Below are 27646 nucleotides of genomic sequence, written 5' to 3' on the forward strand. Positions count from 1 at the left end.
GCGCACAATTGGCCCAGCGTCGTTTGCTCGGGTGTGCACACAGCGTTTAGCCGGGGTAGGCAGTCATTGTAAATAAGAGTTTGTTCTTAACTGACTTGGTTAGTTAAATAAAGGTTACATTTGACTAAAATAATGTTATTGTAAAGGCACACAACTGTGAGAGACCAACCATTCCCAAACCTTAGGACAGTGTGGCCTAGTAGGTATTGCACCTTGACACATGAGACAGGTCAGCAAATCAACAGCAACTTCAATCAAAATATCTGATAGACATTTTCAATTCAGTCGTATCTCTATACGACTCAGTCATTGTGGCACTAAAGACATGCATGTATCCACAGTTTAGCTCGTGCAAGGAGCAGGCGCTGGATTTGCAGGTGACTTTTTCCTGGAATCGGTGTTGCTGAATTATCAGAGTGCTGCCCTGTCTTCCGTATTTGTTTTGGTTGTCAGCTGAAAGAAAGAAAGGTGTTGAATAAACTAAACTAAAGATACGTAGCTATATAACTTGTGAAGCTTATGTTGAAAGGACAGTTCAAAGACTGAGAATGTTGCTGTAACACAGCTAACGTTAACATTTCGCAATAGCTACATAGATAGCACAGTGGTAACGTTAGCTGGCTATCTGGCCCGCGGTGAAGTCCCCGGTTTACTGTCATGAGATCTAGTGAGCTAGCTAGCTTCTAACTGGATAACCAACTGCTAGTCAGCGAGCTAACTAATTTATAAGTATGCGTATTTAGATACTTAGTTACCTATCGAGTGTATAGCGAACTAGTTTATGCGGCCCACTTGCTTTGGCCAACACCCTCTTTTTGGGGATCTGGTATTTTGCGTGGCATAAATGCGCGCTGCTGTCTTCCTGGCCATGGATGAACAAGCTAGAGTGGAGGTAAGATAGATAACTAGTTGACTTTGGGAGGGTATTCCAAAAAATCCTGAACGTTTAGGGCTACTTATTGCTTCTCTTTAATAATGACTTAATTGTATGGATGTGTCTAAAGCAAATTATCTATCCACATCTGCATAACCTTTGCTTGGCTCTCATTCACTCCCCCCCCCCACAGAATAAAACTCCACATGTCAATGAAAACTTGAAATGTCTTAACACACAGGATGGTAAACCAGGGTTTTATTATACACCATGATTGTCATAATCTGCCCATCCCATAATCAACATACTTTACAATTACTCATTATTTTCATGATGAGGTTGATCATATCCTTCCATTTGTACGATGCCAGCCTTATCATAGACAGCCTTATCATAGACCTCCTGCAGGTGTTCCACGTAGACTTCACGCTTGCTGTCTTCCAGCCAGAGATCAACTCAGTGAGTGTGTTACTCCCAGTGGATGGGCCTGGCTGGACATTTGGTCTAATAAAATACTTGCAAATGTCAGTGCTGCATTCACTGTGTGTGTTTTATTTTCAGCTAAATGGCCTGGACAGCTGTGAGCAGGTGTCTCGTGATCTGGGTATCACTGAGACCGATATGAATAGGACCACTCCTCTGCTGCTTGAGCTTGTCAAGAGAGACAGACACAGGGAGAAGGCCTCCATCTTCTCAGCAGTAAAGACACACCAGTACACAGGGATTAACATTTTACTTACATTTATTCATTCACGTACATTAGCGTATTCCTTTGCTCTCCAAAGAGACTGACATTAGCAGTTGTCCAAACCCGAAGCCTTGCTAATTAGATTGTGCTCTTAAATGGCTGTCCTTCACCTCCTGTTGTGTTTTTTCTCCCCATCCGAATGGAGTGTCCAGCTTGTGGATATAATGGACCACTTTCCTGCTCTGTTCTCCCTCTGCATTCCTGCTCTGTTCCCCCCCTGCTTTCCTGCTCTGTTCCCCCTCTGCTTTCCTGCTCTGTTTCCCCTCTGCTTTCCTGCTCTGTTCCCCCTCTGCATTCCTGCTCTGTTCTCCCTCTGCTTTCCTGCTCTGTTCCCCCTCTGCTTTCCTGCTCTGTTCCCCCTCTGCTTTCCTGCTCTGTTCCCCTCTGCTTTCCTGCTCTGTTCCCCTCTGCTTTCCTGCTCTGTTCCCCCTCTGCTTTCCTGCTCTTTTCCCCCTCTGCTTTCCTGCTCTGTTCCCCCTCTGCTTTCCTGCTCTGTTCCCCCTCTGCTTTCCTGCTCTGTTCCCCCTCTGCTTTCCTGCTCTGTTCCCCCTCTGCTTTCCTGCTCTTTTCCCCCTATGATTTCCTGCTCTGTTCCCCCTCTGCTTTCCCGCTCTGTTCCCCCTCTGCTTTCCTGCTCTATTCTCCATCTGCTTTCCTGCTCTGTTCCTCCTCTGCTTTCCTGCTCAGGTCTCCATCTGCTGTCCTGCTCTGTTCCCCCTCTGCTTTCCTGCTCATTTCCCCTCTGCTTTCCTGCTCTGTTCTCCATCTGCTTTCCTGCTCTGTTCCCCCTCTGCTTTCCTGCTCTGTTCCCCCTCTGCTTTCCTGCTCTGTTCCCCCTCTGCTTTCCTGCTCTTTTCCCCTCTGCTTTCCTGCTCTGTTCCCCCTCTGCTTTCCTGCTCTGTTCCCCCTCTGCTTTCCTGCTCTGTTCTCCATCTGCTTTCCTGCTCTGTTCCCCCTCTGCTTTCCTGTTCTGTTCCCCCTCTGCTTTCCTGCTCTGTTCCCCTTGTGCTTTCCGGCTCTGTTCCCCCTCTGCTTTCCTGCTCTTTTCCCCCTCTGCTTTCCTGCTCTGTTCCCCCTCTGCTTTCCTGCTCTGTTCCCCTCTGCTTTCCTGCTCTGTTCCCCTCTGCTTTCCTGCTCTGTTCCCCCTCTGCTTTCCTGCTCTTTTTTCCCCCTCTGCTTTCCTGCTCTGTTCCCCCTCTGCTTTCCTGCTCTGTTCCCCCTCTGCTTTCCTGCTCTGTTCTCCATCAGCTTTCCTGCTCTGTTCCCCCTCTGCTTTCCTGTTCTGTTCCCCCTCTGCTTTCCTGCTCTGTTCCCCCTCTGCTTTCCTGCTCTGTTCCCCCTCTGCTTTCCTGCTCTTTTCCCCCTCTGCTTTCCTGCTCTGTTCCCCCTCTGCTTTCCTGCTCTGTTCCACCTCTGCTTTCCTGCTCTGTTCCCCCTCTGCTTTCCTGCTCTGTTCCCCCTCTGCTTTCCTGCTCTGTTCCACCTCTGCTTTCCTGCTCTGTTCCCACTCTGCTTTCCTGCTCTGTTCCCCCTCTTCTTTCCTGCTCTGTTCTCCCTCTGCTTTCCTGCTCTGTTCTCCATCTGCTTTCCTGCTCTGGTCCCCCTCTGCTTTCCTGCTCTGTTCTCCCTCTGCTTTCCTGCTCTGTTCTCCATCTGCTTTCCTGCTCTGTTCCCCCTCTGCTGTCCTGCTCTGTTCCCCCTCTGCTTTCCTGCTCTGTTCCCCCTCTGCTTCCCTGCTCTGTTCCCCCTCTGCTTTCCTGCTCTGTTCCGCCTCTGCTTTTCTGCTCTGTTCCCCCTCTGCTTTCCTGCTCTGTTCCCCCTCTGCTTTCCTGCTCTGTTCCCCCTCTGCTTTCCTGCTCTGTTCTCCATCTGCTTTCCTGCTCTGTTCTCCATCTGCTTTCCTGCTCTGTTCTCCTTCTGCTTTCCTGCTCTGTTCCCCCTCTGCTTTCCTGCTCTGTTCCCCTCTGCTTTCCTGCTCTTTTCCCCCTCTGCTTTCCTGCTCTGTTCCCCCTCTGCTTTCCTGCTCTGTTCTCCCTCTGCTTTCCTGCTCTGTTCTCCATCTGCTTTCCTGTTCTGTTCTCCCTCTGCTTTCTTGCTCTGTTCACCCTCTGCTTTCCTGCTCTGTTCCTCCTCTGCTTTCCTGCTCTGTTCCCCCTCTGCTTTCCTGCTCTGTTCTCCCTCTGCTTTCCTGCTCTGTTCTCCATCTGCTTTCCTGCTCTGTTCTCCTTCTGCGTTCCTGCTCTGTTCTCCCTCTGCTTTCCTGCTCTGTTCTCCCTCTGCTTTCCTGCTCTGTTCTCCATCTGCTTTCCTGCTCTGTTCCCCCTCTGCTTTCCTGCTCTGTTCCCCCTCTGCTTTCCTGCTCTGTTCCCCCTCTGCTTTCCTGCTCTGTTCTCCCTCTGCTTTCCTGCTCTGTCCCCCTCTGCTTTCCTGCTCTGTCCCCCTCTGCTTTCCTGCTCTGTTCTCCTTCTGCTTTCCTGCTCTGTTCTCCCTCTGCTTTCCTGCTCTGTTCTCCATCTGCTTTCCTGCTCTGTTCCCCCTCTGCTTTCCTGCTCTGTTCCCCCTCTGCTTTCCTGCTCTGTTCTCCATCTGCTTTCCTGCTCTGTTCCCCCTCTGCTTTCCTGCTCTGTTCTTCTTCTGCTTTCCTGCTCTGTTCTCCATCTGCTTTCCTGCTCTGTTCTCCTTCTGCTTTCCTGCTCTTTTCCCCCTCTGCTTTCCTGGTCTTTTCCCCCTCTGCTTTCCTGCTCTGTTCCCCCTCTGCTTTCCTGCTCTGTTCTCCCTCTGCTTTCCTGCTCTGTTCTCCATCTGCTTTCCTGCTCTGTTCTCCTTCTGCTTTCCTGCTCTGTTCCCCCTCTGCTTTCCTGCTCTGTCCCCCCTCTGCTTTCCTGGTCTTTTCCCCCTCTGCTTTCCTGCTCTGTTCCCCCTCTGCTTTCCTGCTCTGTTCTCCATCTGCTTTCCTGCTCTGTTCTCCATCTGCTTTCCTGCTCTGTTCTCCTTCTGCTTTCCTGCTCTGTTCCCCCTCTGCTTTCCTGCTCTGTCCCCCTCTGCTTTCCTGGTCTGTTCCCCCTCTGCTTTCCTGCTCTGTTCCCCCTCTGCTTTCCTGCTCTGTTCTCCCTCTGCTTTCCTGCTCTGTTCTCCATCTGCTTTCCTGTTCTGTTCTCCCTCTGCTTTCCTGCTCTGTTCCCCCTCTGCTTTCCTGCTCTGTTCCTCCTCTGCTTTCCTGCTCTGTTCCCCCTCTGCTTTCCTGCTCTGTTCTCCCTCTGCTTTCCTGCTCTGTTTCCCATCTGCTTTCCTGCTCTGTTCTCCTTCTGCGTTCCTGCTCTGTTCTCCCTCTGCTTTCCTGCTCTGTTCTCCATCTGCTTTCCTGCTCTGTTCCCCCTTTCCTGCTTTTCCCCCTGCTCTGCTCTGTTCCCCTCTGCTTTCCTGCTCTGCTCTGTTCCCCCTCTGCTTTCCTGTCCCCCTCTGTCCTGCTCCCCTCTGCTTTCCTGCTCTGTCCCCCCTCTGCTTTCCTGCTCTGTCCCCCTCTGCTTTCCTGCTCTGTCCCCCTCTGCTTTCCTGCTCTGTCTCCCTCTGCTTTCCTGCTCTGTTCTCCCTCTGCTTTCCTGCTCTGTTCTCCATCTGCTTTCCTGCTCTGTCTCCCTCTGCTTTCCTGCTCTTTCTGTTCCCCCTGCTTTCCTGCTCTGTTCCCCCCTCTGCTTTCCTGCTTTCCTGTCTGTTCCCCCTCTGCTTTCCTGCTCTGTCCCCCCCTCTGCTTTCCTGCATTCTGTTCCCCCTCTGCTTTCCTGCTCTGTTCTCCTTCTGCTTTCCTGCTCTGTTCTCCCTCTGCTTTCCTGCTCTGTTCTCCATCTGCTTTCCTGCTCTGTTCCCCCTCTGCTTTCCTGCTCTGTTCCCCCTCTGCTTTCCTGCTCTGTTCCCCTCTGCTTTCCTGCTCTGTTCCCCCTCTGCTTTCCTGCTCTGTTCCCCCTCTGCTTTCCTGCTCTGTTCCCCCTCTGCTTTCCTGCTCTGTTCTCCTTCTGCTTTTCTTTTCTCCATCTGCTTTCTGCTCTGTTCCTCTGCTTTCCTGCTCTGTTCCCCCTGCTTTCTGCTTTCCTGCTCTGTTCCCCTCTGCTTTCCTGCTCTGTTCCCCCTCTGCTTTCCTGCTCTGTTCTCCATCTGCTTTCCTGCTCTGTTCTCCCTCTGCTTTCCTGCTCTGTTCTCCCTCTGCTTTCCTGCTCTGTTCTCCATCTGCTTTCCTGCTCTTTCCCCCTCTGCTTTCCTGCTCTGTTCCCCTCTGCTTTCCTGCTCTGTTCCCCCTCTGCTTTTCTCTGCTGCTCTTTCCCCTCTGCTTTCCTGCTCTGTTCCCCCTCTGCTTTCCTGCTCTGTGTCCCCTCTGCTTTCCTGCTCTGTTCTCCCTCTGCATTCCTGCTCTGTTCTCCATCCGCTTTCCTTCTCTGTTCCCCCTCTGCTTTCCTGCTCTGTTCTCCCTCTGCTTTCCTGCTCTGTTCTCCTTCTGCTTTCCTGCTCTGTTCTCCCTCTGCTTTCCTGCTCTGTTCTTCATCTGCTTTCCTGCTCTGTTCCCCCTCTGCTTTCCTGCTCTGTTCCCCCTCTGCTTTCCTGCTCTGTTCCCCCTCTGCTTTCCTGCTCTGTTCCCCCTCTGCATTCCTGCTCTTTTCTCCCTGTGCTTTCCTGCTATGTTCCCCCTCTGCTTTCCTGCTCTGTTCCCCTCTGCTTTCCTGCTCTGTTCTCCCTCTGCTTTCCTGCTCTTTTCTCCATCTGCTTTCCTGCTCTGTTCTCCTTCTGCTTTCCTGCTCTGTTCCCCCTCTGCTTTCCTGCTCTGTCCCCCTCTGCTTTCCTGCTCTGTTCCCCCTCTGCTTTCCTGCTCTGTTCTCCTTCTGCTTTCCTGCTCTGTTCCCCCTCTGCTTTCCTGCTCTGTAGCCCCTCTGCTTTCCTGCTCTGTTCCCCCTCTGCTTTCCTGCTCTTTTCCCCCTCTGCTTTCCTGCTCTGTTCTCCATCTGCTTTCCTGCTCTGTTCTCCATCTGCTTTCCTGCTCTGTTCACCTTCTGCTTTCCTGCTCTGTTCACCTTCTGCTTTCCTGCTCTGTTCCCCCTCTGCTTTCCTGCTCTGTTCTCCCTCTGCTTTCCTGCTCTGTACTCCATCTGCTTTCCTGTTCTGTTCTCCCTCTGCTTTCCTGCTCTGTTCCCCCTCTGCTTTCCTGCTCTGTTCCTCCTCTGCTTTCCTGCTCTGTTCCCCCTCTGCTTTCCTGCTCTGTTCTCCCTCTGCTTTCCTGCTCTGTTCTCCATCTGCTTTCCTGCTATGTTCTCCTTCTGCGTTCCTGCTCTGTTCTCCCTCTGCTTTCCTGCTCTGTTCTCCATCTGATTTCCTGCTCTGTTCCCCCTCTGCTTTCCTGCTGTGTTCCCCCTCTGCTTTCCTGCTCTGTTCCCCCTCTGCTTTCCTGCTCTGTTCCCCCTCTGCTTTCCTGCTCTGTTCTCCATCTGCTTTCCTGCTCTGTTCCCCCTCTGCTTTTCTCTGTTCCCCCTCTGTTCCCCCTCTGCTTTCCTGCTCTGTTCTCCCTCTGCTTTCCTGCTCTGTTCTCCCTCTGCTTTCCTGCTCTGTTCTCCTTCTGCTTTCCTGCTCTGTTCTCCATCTGCTTTCCTGCTCTGTTCTCCATCTGCTTTCCTGCTCTGTTCTCCATCTGCTTTCCTGCTCTGTTCCCCCTCTGCTTTCCTGCTCTGTTCCCCCTCTGCTTTCCTGCTCTGTTCCCCCTCTGCTTTCCTGCTCTGTTCTCCCTCTGCTTTCCTGCTCTGTTCTCCCTCTGCTTTCCTGCTCTGTTCTCCTTCTGCTTTCCTGCTCTGTTCTCCATCTGCTTTCCTGCTCTGTTCTCCATCTGCTTTCCTGCTCTGTTCTCCATCTGCTTTCCTGCTCTGTTCCCCCTCTGCTTTCCTGCTCTGTTCCCCTCTGCTTTCCTGCTCTGTTCCCCCTCTGCTTTCCTGCTCTGTTCCCCCTCTGCATTCCTGCTCTTTTCCCCCTGTGCTTTCCTGCTCTGTTCCCCCTCTGCTTTCCTGCTATGTTCCCCTCTGCTTTCCTGCTCTGTTCTCCCTCTGCTTTCCTGCTCTTTTCTCCATCTGCTTTCCTGCTCTGTTCTCCTTCTGCTTTCCTGCTCTGTTCCCCCTCTGCTTTCCTGCTCTGTTCCCCCTCTGCTTTCCTGCTCTGTTTCCCCTCTGCTTTCCTGCTCTGTTCCCCCTCTGCTTTCCTGCTCTGTTCCCCCTCTGCTTTCCTGCTCTGTTCCCCCTCTGCTTTCCTGCTCTGTTCTCCCTCTGCTTTCCTGCTCTGTTCTCCATCTGCTTTCCTGCTCTGTTCCCCCTCTGCTTTCCTGCTCTGTTCCCCCTCTGCTTTCCTGCTCTGTTCCCCCTCTGCAGTCCTGCTCTGTTCCCCCTCTGCTGTCCTGCTCTGTTCTCCCTCTGCTTTCCTGCTCTGTTCTCCCTCTGCTTTCCTGCTCTGTTCTCCATCTGCTTTCCTGCTCTGTTCCCCCTCTGCTTTCCTGCTCTGTTCCCCCCCTGCTTTCCTGCTCTGTTCCCCCTCTGCTTTCCTGCTCTGTTTCCCCTCTGCTTTCCTGCTCTGTTCCCCCTCTGCTTTCCTGCTCTGTTCCCCCCCTGCTTTCCTGCTCTGTTCCCCCTCTGCTTTCCTTCTCTGTTCCCCCTCTGCTTTCCTGCTCTGTTCTCCATCTGCTTTCCTCCTCTGTTCTCCTTCTGCTTTCCTGCTGTGTTCTCCCTCTGCTTTCCTGCTCTTTTCTCCATCTGCTTTCCTGCTCTGTTCCCCCTCTGCTGTCCTGCTCTGTTCCCTCTCTGCTTTCCTGCTCTGTCCTCCCTCTGCTTTCCTGCTCTGTTCTCCCTCTGCTTTCCTGCTCTGTTCTCCATCTGCTTTCCTGCTCTGTTTCCCCTCTGCTTTCCTGCTCTGTTCCCCCCTGCTTTCCTGCTCTGTTCCCCCTCTGCTTTCCTTCTCTGTTCCCCCTCTGCTTTCCTGCTCTGTTCTCCCTCTGCTTTCCTGCTCTGTTCTCCCTCTGCTTTCCTGCTCTGTTCTCCCTCTGCTTTCCTGCTCTGTTCTCCCTTTGCTTTCCTGCTCTGTTCCCCCTCTGCTTTCCTGCTCTTTTCCCCCTCTGCTTTCCTGCTCTGTTCCCCCTCTGCTTTCCTGCTCTGTTCCCCCTCTGCTTTCCTGCTCTGTTCCCCCTCTGCTTTCCTGCTCTGTTCCCCCTCTGCTTTCCTGCTCTTTTCCCCCTCTGCTTTCCTGCTCTTTCCCCCTCTGCTTTCCTGCTCTGTTCCCCCTCTGCTTTCCTGCTCTGTTCCCCTCTGCTTTCCTGCTCTGTTCTCCTTCTGCTTTCCTGCTCTGTTCCCCCTCTGCTTTCCTGCTCTGTTCCCCCTCTGCTTTCCTGCTCTGTTCCCCCTCTGCTTTCCTGCTCTTTTCCCCCTCTGCTTTCCTGCTCTGTTCCCCCTCTGCTTTCCTGCTCTGTTGTCCCTCTGCTTTCCTGCTCTGTTCTCCATCTGCTTTCCTGCTCTGTTCCCCCTCTGCTTTCCTGCTCTGTTCCCCCTCTGCTTTCCTGCTCTGTTCCCCTCTGCTTTCCTGCTCTGTTCCCCCTCTGCTTTCCTGCTCTGTACCCCCTCTGCTTCCCTGCTCTGTTCCCCCTCTGCTTTCCTGCTCTGTTCCCCCTCTGCTTTCCTGCTCTGTTCTCCATCTGCTTTCCTGCTCTGTTCCCCCTCTGCTGTCCTGCTCTGTTCCCCCTCTGCTTTCCTGCTCTGTTCTCCCTCTGCTTTCCTGCTCTGTTCTCCATCTGCTTTCCTGCTCTGTTCCCCCACTCCTTCCCTCTCTGTTCTCCCCCTGCTTTCCTGCTCTGTACCCCCTCTGCTTTCCTGCTCTGTTCCCCTCTGCTTTCCTGCTCTGTTCTCCCTCTGCTTTCCTGCTCTGTTCTCCATCTGCTTTCCTGCTCTGTTCCCCCTCTGCTTTCCTGCTCTGTTCCCCCTCTGCTTTCCTGCTCTGTTCTCCCTCTGCTTTCCTGCTCTGTTCTCCATCTGCTTTCCTGCTCTGTTCTCCCTCTGCTTTCCTGCTCTGTTCTCCATCTGCTTTCCTGCTCTGTTCCCCCTCTGCTTTCCTGCTCTGTTCTCCATCTGCTTTCCTGCTCTGTTCTCCCTCTGCTTTCCTGCTCTGTACTTCATCTGCTTTCCTGCTCTGTTCCCCCTCTGCTGTCCTGCTCTGTTCCCCCTCTGCTTTCCTGCTCTGTTCTCCCTCTGCTTTCCTGCTCTGTTCTCCCTCTGCTTTCCTGCTCTGTTCTCCCTCTGCTTTCCTGCTCTGTTCTCCATCTGCTTTCCTGCTCTGTTCCCCCTCTGCTTTCCTGCTCTGTTCCCCCCTGCTTTCCTGCTCTGTTCCCCCTCTGCTTTCCTGCTCTGTTCCCCTTCTGCTTTACAGCTCTGTTCCCCCCCTTCTTTCCTGCTCTGTACCCCCTCTGCTTTCCTGCTCTGTTCCCCCTCTACTTTCCTGCTCTGTTCCCCCTCTGCTTTCCTGCTCTGTTCTCCATCTGCTTTCCTGCTCTGTTCTCCATCTGCTTCCCTGCTCTGTTCTCCCTCTGCTTTCCTGCTCTGTTCCCCCTCTGCTTTCCTGCTCTGTACCCCCTCTGCTTTCCTGCTCTGTTCCCCCTCTGCTTTCCTGCTCTGTTCCCCCTCTGCTTTCCTGCTCTGTTCTCCATCTGCTTTCCATCTACTTTTCACTGCTCAAAATCAATGGGGGACCCCGGTCGGTAATTCGACCATGATTACTAGATAGCTGGCTAGACTCATTTACCAATCTAAAACATGTTAACTACCCTGGGTAATTGAGTGACTGACATAACAAGAGAAACTGCTGATGCACAACCAAATGTAGAAATTGTATTTTACTATTCTAACTTTAAACAGTAAGTTGAGACCCAGACTGGGTTCTTATTTGATCCACGGGCCACCAGTTGCCCGGCACTGGCCTACAACATGAACACACAGATGTTATCATTTATACAACAACATTTAGGCTGTTTGTCAATAGACCTGAGCTGCCTGGAAATAAAAGAAAATTAGTATATCTTATGGTTGTCATTGACTACCAAATGCAGATATAACTAACAAATGCTAATATTATCTGGGTCATGAGAATGAATCCTGCTTGAAAGGTTGAGATGATTGAGAAAAAATGGTTTTCCTGTTGATCAGCGAGTTTCTGACATAACAAGTTTGTCCTACTTTCTTCCAGTCATGTTTCATACTCTGCTCAAATCAGCAGAATGAGCTCACGTGGCTAATCTAGCATGCTAATGCTTACTGAGAACTCTGTGGGCCACAAAGGTGCACATGAATAACTAGCATGTAACACCACAAAGGACCATTTGAATCAGGTTATGTAGATATGAATCTCATGCTCAAAAGTTGGATTGTTTTCCCCAGGAGGCTGACTTTAAAAAGCAACAAATTCCTTTGAAAACAACCTATGTGGCATCGATATGAGTCAAAAATGTATTAGTGTCAAATTTGACTGCAAAGTGGAAATAGGATCATTTTGGTCATAAAGTCAGTCTCATCTAAAATGGACATTGGACATACGTGAGTCACAACAGCTAAATGAAGGTTGGGTTTTGATTTGACGATGCCCACTAACATGGGGGTGAACAGTTGTGGTGATTGCTCTCTATCCAATAGCATAGACAGTGAGACAGACCTGCCCATCAGTCAGACTTTATTTGCATAAGACAAGTCACACATTTTTTAAAATTGATAAACACCTTAGTTAAATGTGCAACTAAAACATTCTTGGCAAAAATGTACACATGTATTACAGATTTCTTGAGTTATCTTAGTTATTCTTTGGATATTGAGGAAGTGAAATAGGCTTCAGTGTCTCATGAGGGACAGAACATCATAAAATCATAAAATCATACAATGTGATTTTTCTGGATTTTTGTTTTAGATTCCGTCTCTCACAGTTGAAGTGTACCTATGATAAAAATGACAAACCTCTACATGCTTTGTAAGTAGGAAAACCTGCAAAATCGGCAGTGTATCAAATACTTGTTCTCCCCACTGTAGCTAATAGGTAAGTTCTCCCCACTGTAGCTAATAGGTAAGTTCTCCCCACTGTAGCTAATAGGTAAGTTCTCCCCACTGTAGCTAATAGGTAAGTTCTCCCCACTGTAGCTAATAGGTAAGTTCTCCCCACTGTAGCTAATAGGTAAGTTCTCCCCACTGTAGCTAATAGGTAAGTTCTCCCCACTGTAGCTAATAGGTAAGTTCTCCCCACTGTAGCTAATAGGTAAGTTCTCCCACTGTAGCTAATAGGTAAGTTCTCCCCACTGTAGCTAATAGGTAAGTTCTCCCCACTGTAGCTAATAGGTAAGTTCTCCCCACTGTAGCTAATAGGTAAGTTCTCCCCACTGTAGCTAATAGGTAAGTTCTCCCCACTGTAGCTAATAGGTAAGTTCTCCCCACTGTAGCTAATAGGTAAGTTCTCCCCACTGTAGCTAATAGGTAAGTTCTCCCCACTGTAGCTAATAGGTAAGTTCTCCCCACTGTAGCTAATAGGTAAGTTCTCCCCACTGTAGCTAATAGGTAAGTTCTCCCCACTGTAGCTAATAGGTAAGTTCTCCCCACTGTAGCTAATAGGTAAGTTCTCCCCACTGTAGCTAATAGGTAAGTTCTCCCCACTGTAGCTAATAGGTAAGTTCTCCCCACTGTAGCTAATAGGTAAGTTCTCCCCACTGTAGCTAATAGGTAAGTTCTCACCACTGTAGCTAATAGGTAAGTTCTCCCCACTGTAGCTAATAGGTAAGTTCTCCCCACTGTAGCTAATAGGTAAGTTCTCCCCACTGTAGCTAATAGGTAAGTTCTCCCCACTGTAGCTAATAGGTAAGTTCTCCCCACTGTAGCTAATAGGTAAGTTCTCCCCACTGTAGCTAATAGGTAAGTTCTCCCCACTGTAGCTAATAGGTAAGTTCTCCCCACTGTAGCTAATAGGTAAGTTCTCACCACTGTAGCTAATAGGTAAGTTCTCCCACTGTAGCTAATAGGTAAGTTCTCCCCACTGTAGCTAATAGGTAAGTTCTCCCCACTGTAGCTAATAGGTAAGTTCTCCCCACTGTAGCTAATAGGTAAGTTCTCCCCACTGTAGCTAATAGGTAAGTTCTCCCCACTGTAGCTAATAGGCAAGTTCTCCCCACTGTAGCTAATAGGTAAGTTCTCCCCACTGTAGCTAATAGGTAAGTTCTCCCCACTGTAGCTAATAGGTAAGTTCTCCCCACTGTAGCTAATAGGTAAGTTCTCCCCACTGTAGCTAATAGGTAAGTTCTCCCCACTGTAGCTAATAGGTAAGTTCTCCCCACTGTAGCTAATAGGCAAGTTCTCCCCACTGTAGCTAATAGGTAAGTTCTCCCCACTGTAGCTAATAGGTAAGTTCTCCCCACTGTAGCTAATAGGTAAGTTCTCCCCACTGTAGCTAATAGGTAAGTTCTCCCCACTGTAGCTAATAGGCAAGTTCTCCCCACTGTAGCTAATAGGTAAGTTCTCCCCACTGTAGCTAATAGGTAAGTTCTCCCCACTGTAGCTAATAGGTAAGTTCTCCCCACTGTAGCTAATAGGTAAGTTCTCCCCACTGTAGCTAATAGGTAAGTTCTCCCCACTGTAGCTAATAGGTAAGTTCTCCCCACTGTAGCTAATAGGTAAGTTCTCCCCACTGTAGCTAATAGGTAAGTTCTCCCCACTGTAGCTAATAGGTAAGTTCTCCCCACTGTAGCTAATAGGTAAGTTCTCCCCACTGTAGCTAATAGGTAAGTTCTCCCCACTGTAGCTAATAGGCAAGTTCTCCCCACTGTAGCTAATAGGTAAGTTCTCCCCACTGTAGCTAATAGGTAAGTTCTCCCCACTGTAGCTAATAGGTAAGTTCTCCCCACTGTAGCTAATAGGTAAGTTCTCCCCACTGTAGCTAATAGGTAAGTTCTCCCCACTGTAGCTAATAGGTAAGTTCTCCCCACTGTAGCTAATAGGTAAGTTCTCCCCACTGTAGCTAATAGGTAAGTTCTCCCCACTGTAGCTAATAGGTAAGTTCTCCCCACTGTAGCTAATAGGTAAGTTCTCCCCACTGTAGCTAATAGGTAAGTTCTCCCCACTGTAGCTAATAGGCAAGTTCTCCCCACTGTAGCTAATAGGTAAGTTCTCACCTGTCCGAATGGTTGAAATACACTGCTCAAAAAAATAAAGGGAACACTAAAATAACACATCCTAGATCTGAATGAATGAAATATTCATATTAAATACTTTTTTCTTTAAATAGTTGAATGTGCTGACAACAAAATCACACAAATTATCAATGGAAATGAAATGTATCAATGTATCAGTCACACTCAAAATTAAAGTGGAAAACCACACTACAGGCTGATCCAACTTTGATGTAATGTCCTTAAAACAAGTCAAAATGAGGCTCAGTAGTGTGTGTGGCCTCCACGTGCCTGTATGACCTCCCTACAACGCCTGGGCATGCTCCTGATGAGGTGGCGGATGGTTTCCTGAGGGATCCTGGGTTAGTTCCTAACTGTCCTAATGGTTGATATAGTAGGTAAGACTAACATAGCTACAGGGTTAGTTCCTAACTGTCCTAATGGTTGATATAGTAGGTAAGACTAACATAGCTACTGGGTTAGTTCCTAACTGTCCTAATGGTTGATATAGTAGGTAAGACTAACATAGCTACTGGGTTAGTTCCTAACTGCCCTAATGGTTGATATAGTAGGTAAGACTAACATAGCTACTGGGTTAGTTCTCAACTGTCCTAATGGTTTATATAGTAGGTAAGACTTACATAGCTACTGGGTTAGTTCTCAACTGCCCTAATGGTTGATATAGTAGGTAAGACTAACATAGCTACAGGGTTAGTTCCTAACTGTCCTAATGGTTTATATAGTAGGTAAGACTAACATAGCTACTGGGTTAGTTCTCAACTGTCCTAATGGTTGATATAGTAGGTAAGACTAACATAGCTACTGGGTTAGTTCTCAACTGTCCAAATGGTTGATATAGTAGGTAAGACTAACATAGCTACTAGGTTTGTTCTTAACTGTCCTAATGGTTGATATAGTAGGTAAGACTAACATAGCTACTGGGTTCGTTCCTAACTGTCCTCATGGTTGATATAGTAGGTAAGACTTACATAGCTACTGGGTTAGTTCTCAACTGTCCTAATGGTTTATATAGTAGGTAAGACTAACATAGCTTCTGGGTTAGTTCTCAACTGCCCTAATGGTTGATATAGTAGGTAAGACTAACATAGCTACAGGGTTAGTTCCTAACTGTCCTAATGGTTTATATAGTAGGTAAGACTAACATAGCTACTGGGTTAGTTCTCAACTGTCCTAATGGTTGATATAGTAGGTAAGACTAACATAGCTACTGGGTTAGTTCTCAACTGTCCTAATGGTTGATATAGTAGGTAAGACTAACATAGCTACTAGGTTTGTTCTTAACTGTCCTAATGGTTGATATAGTAGGTAAGACTAACATAGCTACTGGGTTCGTTCCTAACTGTCCTCATGGTTGATATAGTAGGTAAGACTTACATAGCTACTGGGTTAGTTCTCAACTGTCCTAATGGTTTATATAGTAGGTAAGACTAACATAGCTTCTGGGTTAGTTCTCAACTGCCCTAATGGTTGATATAGTAGGTAAGACTAACATAGCTACTGGGTTAGTTCCTAACTGTCCTAATGGTTGATATAGTAGGTAAGACTAACATAGCTACTGGGTTAGTTCCTAACTGTCCTAATGGTTGATATAGTAGGTAAGACTAACATAGCTACTGGGTTAGTTCCTAACTGTCCTAATGGTTTATATAGTAGGTAAGACTAACATAGCTACTGGGTTAGTTCTCAACTGTCCTAATGGTTGATATAGTAGGTAAGACTAACATAGCTACTGGGTTAGTTCTCAACTGTCCTAATGGTTGATATAGTAGGTAAGACTAACATAGCTACTGGGTTAGTTCCTAACTGTCCTAATGGTTTATATAGTAGGTAAGACTAACATAGCTACTGGGTTAGTTCTCAACTGTCCTAATGGTTGATATAGTAGGTAAGACTAACATAGCTACTGGGTTAGTTCTCAACTGTCCTAATGGTTGATATAGTAGGTAAGACTAACATAGCTACTAGGTTTGTTCCTAACTGTCCTAATGGTTGATATAGTAGGTAAGACTAACATAGCTACTGGGTTCGTTCCTAACTGTCCTCATGGTTGATATAGTAGGTAAGACTTACATAGCTACTGGGTTAGTTCTCAACTGTCCTAATGGTTTATATAGTAGGTAAGACTAACACAGCTTCTGGGTTAGTTCTCAACTGCCCTAATGGTTGATATAGTAGGTAAGACTAACATAGCTACTGGGTTAGTTCCTAACTGTCCTAATGGTTGATATAGTAGGTAAGACTAACATAGCCACTGGGTTAGTTCTCAACTGTCCTAATGGTTGATATAGTAGGTAAGACTAACATAGCTACTGGGTTAGTTCTCAACTGTCCTAATGGTTGATATAGTAGGTAAGACTAACATAGCTACTGGGTTAGTTCTCAACTGTCCTAATGCTTGATATAGTAGGTAAGACTAACATAGCTACTGGGTTAGTTCCTAACTGTCCTAATGGTTGATATAGTAGGTAAGACTAACATAGCTACTGGGTTAGTTCTCAACTGTCCTAATGGTTGATATAGTAAGTATGACTAACATAGCCACTGGGTTAGTTCTCAACTGTCCTAATGGTTGATATAGTAGGTAAGACTAACATAGCTACTGGGTTAGTTCTCAACTGTCCTAATGGTTGATATAGTAGGTAAGACTAACATAGCTACTGGGTTAGTTCTCAACTGTCCTAATGCTTGATATAGTAGGTAAGACTAACATAGCTACTGGGTTAGTTCCTAACTGTCCTAATGGTTGATATAGTAGGTAAGACTAACATAGCTACAGGGTTAGTTCCTAACTGTCCTAATGGTTGATATAGTAGGTAAGACTAACATAGCTACAGGGTTAGTTCCTAACTGTCCTAATGGTTGATATAGTAGGTAAGACTTACATAGCTACTGGGTTAGTTCCTAACTGTCCTAATGGTTGATATAGTAGGTAAGACTAACATAGCTACTGGGTTAGTTCTCAACTGTCCTAATGGTTGATATAGTAGGTAAGACTAACATAGCTACTGGGTTAGTTCTCAACTGTCCTAATGGTTGATATAGTAGGTATGACTAACATAGCTAATGGGTTCGTTGTCAACATTTCCTCGCAAATATTTCCGTGTCACAACTAACTCTTCCTGTCGCTTCAAGTCGTCTTACCATTTGCAAATAAATGCGAGCTTCTCAAATAAACAGAAGCAACTTTAAACATCTGATTTTCTGTTATTTTTGTTGTCTTGTTCCTTATGGTACCACACAGGGCGAGGAGGCCAGCCACAGTGACAACAGTCTGAACTTCGTCTCTCTAAAGGGTAAAGGTCAGGGTCACGTGGTGTCGAGGTACAGAGAGGCATATGGGGACAACGGCAACGCCCCTGTGGCTGGTGAGGATGCTTTGACCACTGGGAAGTTGACGACCACAGGCTTTGTTTCTAGGTCCCTTACGTTAAAGTGATGGAAAATGTAGACCCATGTGATACTCTATTGAACAGATGTGCTGCTCCATGATCAATCACATAAGTAATGCGTTAGTGATAAATGTAAAACATGCATGTCATTAATATTAGCTTAAAAATGTATCATGACAAAACTTGGAACCGTATATCTAAGAATCTTAAAATGCAGGGTTGTTAATCAACTCTGAGGGGTTAGGTCTGTTTGGAAAAAGTGGTGCTGCAGGATATTTTTGTGACAAATTATTGTCGCCATCCTGCCGTAATTTGTGTAGAGCAGTGCGGCTCTGCCCACTGAATGTTCTCTCTTCTGTCATGCTGCGTATGGAAGTAGTAGTGTCCCCCTGACTAAGAGTAATTCAGGGGCCAGTCTGTAACAAGAAAAACAGTCAGAAAGAGTAAGTATGTCTTCACTGTAAACTCAATGAGGTGGGCTCATTACAGTGACTCGTAATTGGAGGGCTGCAGGGCTGTGATCATTAGGTAGCACTGTAATAAATAATTTTGAAACTTTCAGTCAGTTTTCTTCCGTTTTGGTGCCTGATGAACACAACTCTGTTCTATCTATAGTAGGTCACCTGAAATATACAATTGAAGTTGGAAATGTACATACACCTTAGCCAAATACATTTAAACTCTGTTTTTCACAATTCCTGACATTTTAATCCTAGTAAAAATGCTCTGTCTTAGGTCAGTTAGGATCACCACTTTATTTTAAGAATGTGAAATGTCAGAATGATAGTAGAGTGATTTATTTCAGCTTTTATTTCTTTCATCACATTCCCAGTGGGTCAGAAGCTTACATACACTTTATTAGTATTTGGTAGCGTTGCCTTTAAATTGTTTAACTTGGGTCAAACGTTTCGTGTAGCCTTCCACAAGCTTCCAACAAGAAGTTAGGTGTATTATGGCTCATTCCTCCTGACAGAGTTGGTGTAACTGAGTCAGGTTTGTAGGCCTCCTTGCTCGCACACACTTTTTCAGTTCTGCCCACACATTTGCTATAGGATTGATGTCAGGGCTTTGTGATGGCCACTCCAATACCTTGACTTTGTTGTCCTTAAGCTGTTTTGCCACAACTTTGGAAGTATGCTTGGGGTCATTGTCCATTTGGAAGACCCATTTGCAACCAAGCTTTAACTTCCTGACTACTGTCTTGAGAAGTTGCTTCAATATATCCACATAATTTCCCTCCCTCATGATGCCATCTATTTTGTGAAGTGCACCAGTCCCTCCTGCAGCAAAGCACCCCCACAACATGATGCTGCCACCACCGTGCTTCACGGTTGGGATGGTGTTCTTCGGCGTGCAAGCATCCACCTTTTTCCTCCAAACATAACAATGGTCATTATGGCCAAACAGTTATATTTTGTTTAAACAGACCAGAGGACATTTCTCCAAAAAGTACGATCTTTGTCCCCATGTGCAGTTGCAAACCGTAATCTGTATTTTTTATGGCGGTTTTAGAGCAGTGGCTTTTTCCTTGCAGAGCGGCCTTTCAGGTTATGTCGATATAGGACTCGTTTTACTGTGGATATAGATACTTTTCTACCTGTTTCCTCCAGCATCTTCACAGGGTCCTTTGCTGCAGTTCTGGGATTGATTTGCACTTTTCACACCAAAGTACGTTCATCTCTAGGAGACAGAACGCGTCTCCTTCCTGAGAGGTATGACAGCTGCGTGGTCCCATGGTGTTTATACTTGCGTACTATTGTTTGTACAGAAGAACGTGGTACCTTCAGACTTTTGGAAATTGCTCTCAAGGATGAACCAGACTTGTGGAGGTCTACAATTTTTGAACAAGTTACATCTACAAGTTTGAATGTAGGCCTTGAAATACATCCACAGGTACACCTCCAATTGACTCAGATGATGTCAATTAGTCTATCAGAAGCTTCTAAAGCCAAGACATCATTTTGTGGAATTTTCCACGCTGTTTAAAGGCACAGTCAACTTAGTGTATGTAAACTTCTGACATACTGGAATTGTGATACAGTGAATTATAAGTGAAATAATATGTCTGTAAACAATTGTTGGAAAAATGACTTGTGTCATGCACAAAGTAGATGTCCTAACCGACTTGCCAAAACTATAGTTTGTTAACAAGAAATTTTGGGAGTGGTTGAATAACAAGTTTTAATGACTCCAACCTAAGTGTATGTAAACTTCCCACTTCAACTGTAAATCTATGTTAGGTTAGTGTTCTGCACTGTTGTTGAAAGTACAAAGGAGGTGTTTGTTTAGATGACTAAAGACCCTTAGAAACATGAACCTGTTGTGACCTTGGCCTAAGTTGTGTGGCAGATGCTTTGCTTTAATACACAGGAGCACTGTGTTGTCTGGATCTGCTCTGTTGCACCATGTCCTTGTTCTTCCACTGTAGCTTCCTCTGTCTCCTCCCATCTTCCTTTCTGTTAATCTGTGTATCTCTTACCTCTGTACCCAAGCAGCTTCGTCCACTCTCTGGGGGAGGAGAGCCTCTCAGGGCGCTCCTTTACTCCAATGAGGAGAGGCACTGGCCTCAATGTGTGAGTGTGCATGGTGTTGGTGTATCATTAGCTAAGTTAGTTGTGCACCTCCGAGTGATGAGGTGTGAAATATCACATAATTTGCCTCCTGCCTCAACTGTAATGAATGTTGTTTTGTAACGTTTGCTGTCAGCCTTGGAATCAAAAGTCTTTACTTTAACATTCAATATGGAGATTATGGACTTTTACTTTTCTGTTTGTTCTTGTTTTTTGTATGTATTTCTGTGTGTGTGTATTTATGTGTATTTCTGTGTGTGTGTGTGTGTATTTCTGTGTGTGTGTGTATTTCTGTGTGTGTGTGTGTTTCTGTGTGTGTGTGTGTTTCTGTGTGTGTGTGTGTGTGTGTGTGTGTGTATGTGTGTGTGTGTATTTCTGTGTGTGTGTGTATTTCTGTGTGTGTGTGTGTGTGTGTGTTTCTGTGTGTGTGTGTGTTTTTCTGTGTGTGTGTGTGTGTGTATTTCTGTGTGTGTGTGTGTATTTCTGTGTGTGTGTGTGTATTTCTGTGTGTGTGTGTGTATTTCTGTGTGTGTGTGTGTATTTCTGTGTGTGTGTATTTCTGTGTTTGTTGTGCGAGTGTCCTTCCTTCACTGCACTCCTTCCTGCCTGTGGTCTCACTCTCTCACTCAGCCTGTATGCTCTGGGCAGTGACACAGAGGGTGATGGGGACCAGCTCTTTTCTGACTGATAATAAACTGAGCTGTTCGGAGAACAGATGAGCTGCATGCTCAAGGCATCCTCTCTCTCTCGGTTTGTGCGTGCGCACACCTTTATATCAACTACATGTCTACCTCAGTGAATGTCTCCTCGACCTTAGTTAATGTGTGTTATTGTTGACTGTGTGTGTCCTCCAGACTGAGGCCTTGCCTCTTCAGGTCATCCCCCAGGAGAGCAGTAGATTTGGGGAGGGGAGTGAGCAGCAGCACCCTGGTCTCCCTTCTTTTGGACCCGGCCAGCCAACGGAGTGCTGCAGGTGGAGGGGTCCCACGCAGGAGAATCCCACCACAGAGACCCCTCAGGCAGCAGGAACGGTGAGAGAAGCATGTGTGTGTAAGGAAGATATACTGAGTGTACAAAGCATTAACAACACCTTCCTAATATTGAATTGCACCCCCTTTTGCCCTCAGAACAGCCTTAATTCGTCGAGGCATGAACTCTACAATTCCACAGGGATGTTGGCCCATGTTGACTCCAATGCTTCCCACAGTTGTCTAATTGGCTGGATGTCATTTGGGTAGAGGACCATTCTTGATACACACAGGAAACTGTAGAGCGTGAAAAACCCAGTGACATCAATAAGGGATCACAGCTTTCACCTGGATTCACCTGGTCAGTCTGTCATGGAAAGAGCAGGTGTTCATTATGTTTTATACACTCGGTGAATACTGGAATAGAGGATGCATCTCCAGCATCACTATGTGAATGGTAAATGCTTTTATTTCTGCCATTTTTGTTAGAGAAGTCAATACAAAATTAGCACCAACCTATCGCAGCTCTGCCACAAAAAATGGAAACGGCATTACATGAGAGAAAAAGGAATTTGTCTGCCTGCCACCAATTAAATGGCTTAAAATGACCAATAGAAATCATAAATGGCTTAAAATTACCAATAGAATTTGCTACAAAAAGTGAACAGTCAGAGTGATGCAGATTTTGCCACGTTGAACCAGAATCAATAGAGCATCTCTTTTGGTACTGTCCATCACTGAATTGCTGTTGGAGTCCGGTCCAGGAATGGTTGTTATGCCATGATATCAGGGAGTGATTGGACCTGCAAACTGGATTGTTGTTGGAGTCTGGTCCAGGAATGGTTGTTATGCCATGATATCAGGGAGTGATTGGACCTGCAAACTGGATTGTTGTTGGAGTCCGGTCCAGGAATGGTTGTTATGCCATGATATCAGGGAGTGATTGGACCTGCAAACTGGATTGTTGTTGGAGTCTGGTCCAGGAATGGTTGTTATGCCATGATATCAGGGAGTGATTGGACCTGCAAACTGGATTGTTGTTGGAGTCCGGTCCAGGAATGGTTGTTATGCCATGATATCAGGGAGTGATTGGACCTGCAAACTGGATTGTTGTTGGAGTCCGGTCCAGGAATGGTTGTTATGCCAAGATATCAGGGAGTGATTGGACCTGCAAACTGGATTGTTGTTGGAGTCCGGTCCAGGAATGGTTGTTATGATATCAGGGAGTGATTGGACCTGCAAACTGGATTGTTGTTGGAGTCCGGTCCAGGAATGGTTGTTATGATATCAGGGAGTGATTGGACCTGCAAACTGGATTGTTGTTGGAGTCCGGTCCAGGAATGGTTGTTATGATATCAGGGAGTGATTGGACCTGCAAACTGGATTGTTGTTGGAGTCCGGTCCAGGAATGGTTGTTATGATATCAGGGAGTGATTGGACCTGCAAACTGGATTGTTGTTGGAGTCCGGTCCAGGAATGGTTGTTATGCCATGATATCAGGGAGTGATTGGACCTGCAAACTGGATTGTTGTTGGAGTCCGGTCCAGGAATGGTTGTTATGATATCAGGGAGTGATTGGACCTGCAAACTGGATTGCTGGGGGAAATGTCCTTCTACTGTTGGGATTTTTTTTAAATTTTAGGGCAATTTGGTCAGAAATGTTGCAGATGGGAAGGTTCAAGTCCCTAGTGAGACACCACGGTAGAATGGAGGGATGTATTGCAGGTGGAAATGGAGGAATTATGATTTACTGGGAAAGATGGGTTGAACTGTGGCTGTATGAATTAATGAGTGTTGGAATAAATACATATGCATGCACAGTATAAATGGTTGAGGTCTTCCAATCAGGAGTGAGGGTGGGGATTTTGTGTTTATGCGTGTTTGGTTTCACACTGTGGGCGGGGGCTTTGCCCTGCCGGCAAGCATACCCACTGACCAGAGCACGCACTGATGCGAGCGGCCATTCATATTGTCTTGGTATTGTTTTTATACTTAAAAAATACCTCTGTTTTAACAGATGATGACGTTGACTATGATGATGACTTTAACAGGTAATGTAGATCATTTTCCTGTATCTTCACTAGATCTTACTAGCTATTTTTAGATGGTATTCAGTGCTCATTCACTCAAATGCCTTGTCTGTACAATGAGAGAGATCATTGTCCTGTATCTTCACTAGATCTTACTAGCTATTTTTAGATGGTATTCAGTGCTCATTCACTCATATGCCTTATCTGTACAATGAGAGAGATCATTGTCCTGTATCTTCACTAGATCTTACTAGCTATTTTTAGATGGTATTCAGTGCTCATTCACTCATATGCCTTATCTGTACAATGAGAGAGATCAATCTAAAGGGTTTCCTGTGTGTCTGTTTCACCTCCACCAGCCATCCATCAGATATCTCTAAGAGTGAGGTGAGCATTGGAGGAGAGATCGAGGAGGTTTCCGTCGAGGGACATGACAACAGCAATAAGGTATGTATGATAGTAAGGATAACAGGCATTCAACCCTACGTATCTGTGTTCAGATAGTGAGCAGCAGTGGGTTCCTCTGGCAGTCTGGACTCAGAAACAGGAAGTGATTTACTGCTGTTTTGTTCAGGTTTAGTTCTATGTAGAGAAAAGGAAAGCTGCTTGAAGACGTCCACTTGCAAATGTCAGAGAGTAAGCAATTGGTGAATAAAAAATCCCGGTATAGTGTGGGTATATAAATCTAAATGGAATCAACCGTTTATTCTCTTTGAGTACACTACATGACCAAAAAGTATGTGGACACCTGCTTGTCCAATACCTCATTCCAAAATCATGGGCATTAACACGGAGTTGGTTCCCCCTTTGCTGCTATAGCAGCCTCCTCTTCTGGGGAGGCTTTCCACTAGATGTTGGAACATTGCTGCGGGGACTTGCTTCCATTCAGTCACGAGCGTTAGTGAGGTTGGGCACTGATGTTGGGCAATTAGGCCTGGCTCGCAGTCGGTATTCCAATTAATCCCAAAGGTGTTTGATGGGGTTGAGGTCAGAGCTCTGCAGGCCAGTCAAGTTCTTTGACACTGATCTCGACAAACCATTTCTGTGTGGACCTCGCTTTGTGCACGGGCAGGAAAGGATCTTCCCCAAAGTTGGAAGCACATAATCGTCTAGCATATCATTGTATGCTGTAGCATTAAGATTTCCCTTCACTGGGACCAAGGGCCCTAACCTGAACCACGAAAAATAGCCCCAGACCATTATTACTCCTCCATCAAACTTTACAGTTGGCACTATGCATTCAGGCAGGTAGCGTTCTCCTGGCTTCTGTCAAACCTAGATTAGTCTGTCAGACTGCCAGATGGTGAAGCGGGATTCATCACTCCAGAGAACGCGTTTCCACAGCTCCAGAGTCCAATGGCGATGAGCTTTACACCACTCCAGCTGACGCTTGGCATTGCACATGGTGATCTTAGGCTTGTGTGCGGCTGCTCGGCCATGGAAACCCATTTCATTAAGCTCCCGATGAACAGTTATTGTGCTGATGTTGCATCCAGGCAGTTTTGAACTCTGTATTGAGTGTTGCAACGAGGACAGACCATTTTTACTCGCTTTAGCACTCGTCGGTCCTGTTTCTTGAGCTTGTGTGGCCTACCCCTTGACAATAACAGCACTAACAGTTGACCGGGGAAGCTCTAGCAGGGCAGAAATGTATTTGACAAGTTGACTTGTTGGAAAGGTGGCATCCTATAATGGTGCCACGTTGGACGTCACCGAGCTTCAGTAAAGCCATTCTACTGTCAATGTTTGTCTATGGAGATTGCATGGCTGTGTGCTCAATTTCATACCTGTCAGCAACAGGTGTGCCTGAAATAGCAGAATCCTCTCATTTGAATGGGTGTCCACATACTGTGCACTCTGAATGTTTTCAGACGCCTTCACTTTCCATATTTTGTTACATTATAGCCTTAATCCCATAATGACAAAGCAAAAACATTTTTTCATTTTTCACAAATGTATTAAAAATTGTAAACTGAAATCACATTTACATAAGTATTCAGACCCTATACTCAGTACTTTGTTGAAGCACTTTGGCAGTGATTACAGCCTTGAGTCTTCTTGGGTATGATGCTACAAGCTTGGCACCAGTATCTGGGGAGTTTCTCCCATTCTTCTCTACATATCCTTTCAAGCTCTGTCAGGTTGGATGGGGAGCTATTTTCAGGTCTCTCCAGAGATGTACGATCAGGTTAAACTCTGGGCTCTGGCTGGGCCACTCAAGGACATTCAGTGACTTGTCCTGAAGCCATTCCTGCGTTGTCTTCGCTGTGTGCTTAGGGTCTGAGGTCCTGAGCACTCTGAAGCAGGTTTTCATCAAGGATCTCTCTGTACTTTGCTCCATTCATCTTTCCCTCCCAGTCCCTGAAAACAATCTCTACAGCATGATGTCGCCACCACCATGCTTCACCATAAGGATGGTGCCAGGTTTCATCTAGATGTGACGTTTGGCATGAAGGCTGAAGAGTTCAACCTTGGTTTCATCAGACCACAGAATCTTGTTTCTCATGGTCTGAGTCCTTTAGGTGCTGTTAGGCAAATTCCTAATTGCTTTTTACTAAGGAGTGGTTTCCGTCTGCCACTCTACCATAAAGGTAGAGAGATGGTTGTCCTTCTGGAAGGTTCTCCCATCTCCACAGAGAAACTCTGAAGCTTTGTCAGAGTGAACATCGAGTTCTTGGTCACGTCCCTGACCAAGGCCCTTCTCCCCCGATTGCTCTGTTTGGCCAGGCGGCCCGCTCTAGGAAGAGTCCTAGTGGTTCCAAACTTCTTCCATTTAAGAATGATGGAGGCCACTGTGTTGTTGGGGATCTTCAATTATGCAGAAATGTTTTGGTTCCCTTCCCCAGATCTGTGCCTCGACACAATCCTGTCTCGGCGCTCTACGGACAATTCCTTCAACCTCATGGCTTGGTTTTTGCTCTGACATCACTGTCAACATCACTGACCTTATATAGACAGACGGGTGTGGTTCTTTCCAAATCATGTCCAATCAATTGAATTTACCACAGGTGGACTCTCATCAAGTTGTAGAAACCTCTCAAGGATGATCAATGGAAACAGGATAAACCTGACCTCAATTTTGAGTCTCATTGCAAAGTATCAGTCAATAGTTCGGACATCTACTCATTCAAGGGTTTTTCTTTATTTTGACTATTTTCTACATTGTAGATTAATAGCGAAGACATCAAAACAATGAAATAACACACATGGAATCATGTAGTAACCAAAAAATTGTTAAACAAATCCAAATATATTTTATATTTGAGATTACTCAAAGTAGCCACCCTCTCTGCCTTGATGACAGTTTTGCACACTCTTCACATTCACTCAACCAGCTTCATGAGGTTGAATGCATTTGAATTAACAGATGTAACTTGTTAAGTTAATTTGTGGAATTTATTTCCATCTTAATGTGTTTGAGCCAATCCAATGTGTTGTGACGAGGTAGGGGTGGTATACAGAAGACAGCCCTATTTGGTAAAATACCAAGTCCATATTATGGCAAGAACAGCTCAAATAAACAAGCAGAAATGACAGTTCCTCATTACTTTAAGACATGAAGGTCAGTCAATCGAGAAAATTTGAAAGTTTCTTCAAGTGCAGATGCAAGAACCATCAAGCGCTATGATGAAACTGGCTCTCATGAGGACCTCCACAAGAAGTTACCTCTGCTGCAGAGGATAAGTTGAAGTTACCAGCCTCAGAAATCGCAGCCCAATTAAATTCTTCAAGTAATACTCATCTCAACATCAACTCGTCATAGGAGACTGCGTGTATCAAGCCTTCATCGTCAAATTGTTGCAAAGAAACGACTACTAAGGACACCAATAAGAAGAGACTTGCTTGGGCCAAGAAACAATAGACATTAGACCAGTGGAAATCTGTCCTTTTGGTCTGATGAGTCCAAATTTGAGATTTTTGGTTCCAACCGCCGTGTCTTTGTGAGATGCAGAGTAGGTGAACAGATGATCTCTGCATGTTTGGTTCCCACCTTGAAGCATGGAGGAGAAGGTGTGATTGTGTGGGGGTACTTTCCTGGTGACACTGTCTGTGGTTTATTTAGAATTCAAGGCACACGTAACTAGCATTGCTACCACAGCATTCTGCAGCAATATGCCATCCCATCTGGTTTGGGCTTAGTGGGACTATCATTTGTTTTTCAACAGGACAATGACCCAACACATATCCAGGCTGTGTGAGGGCTATTTGACAAAGGAGAGTGATGGAGTGCTGCATCAGATGACCTGACTTCCACAATCACCTGACCTCAACCCAATTGAGATGGTTTGGGATGAGTTGGACTGCAGAATGAAGGAAAAGCAGCCAACAAGTGCCCAGCGTTTGTGGAAACTCCTTCAAGATGGTTAGAAAAGCATTCCCCATTAAGCTGGTTGAGAGAATTCCAAGAGTGTGTAAACCTGTCATCAAGGCAAAGGGTGACTACTATATGGTAATTTGTTTTACCTGTTTTTGGTTACTATAGGATTCTATATGTTATTATTTGTTAGTTTTGATGTCTTCACTCTTATTCTACAATGTAGAAAATAGTCAAACAAATAAAGAAAAACCCTTGAATGAGTAGGTGTGAACGTTTGACTTGTACTGTATAGTTTACATTAGATTAGCTAAATATGGCCTGTTCACTATCATCATGCCCTAGTGATATGTTTGCTTAAATAAGGAAGTAGGGTGTCTTTGGTATATTACCCTGTCTCTCACACACTCACCCTTTATTTTCTCCTCTCCCCCATCCTATCTATCCCCCCCATCAGTTTGATGAGATCACTCAGGACCTCAGTGTATCTCAGCTCAGCCAGACTCAAGGAGCTGACGACATGGAGGTCGTGGCATGA

At 46.1% G+C, this 27646-nt stretch overlaps 1 protein-coding gene across 1 annotated transcript; it reads left to right on the plus strand.

Annotated features, from left to right (window-relative positions):
• Nucleotides 1-1207: 1207 nt before the first annotated feature.
• On the plus strand, nucleotides 1208-27646 carry LOC127931298 (centrosomal protein 43-like). The gene is made up of 7 exons (XM_052523325.1): nucleotides 1208-1333; nucleotides 1436-1573; nucleotides 17078-17268; nucleotides 19718-19798; nucleotides 20650-20826; nucleotides 23153-23240; nucleotides 27566-27646. Exons 1-7 carry the CDS (start codon nucleotides 1208-1210, stop codon nucleotides 27644-27646), a joined length of 882 nt encoding a protein of 293 aa, XP_052379285.1.

The sequence above is a fragment of the Oncorhynchus keta genome, chromosome 8 (genome assembly GCF_023373465.1).
Source record: "Oncorhynchus keta strain PuntledgeMale-10-30-2019 chromosome 8, Oket_V2, whole genome shotgun sequence".
NCBI classification, from domain to species: Eukaryota; Metazoa; Chordata; class Actinopteri; order Salmoniformes; family Salmonidae; genus Oncorhynchus; species Oncorhynchus keta.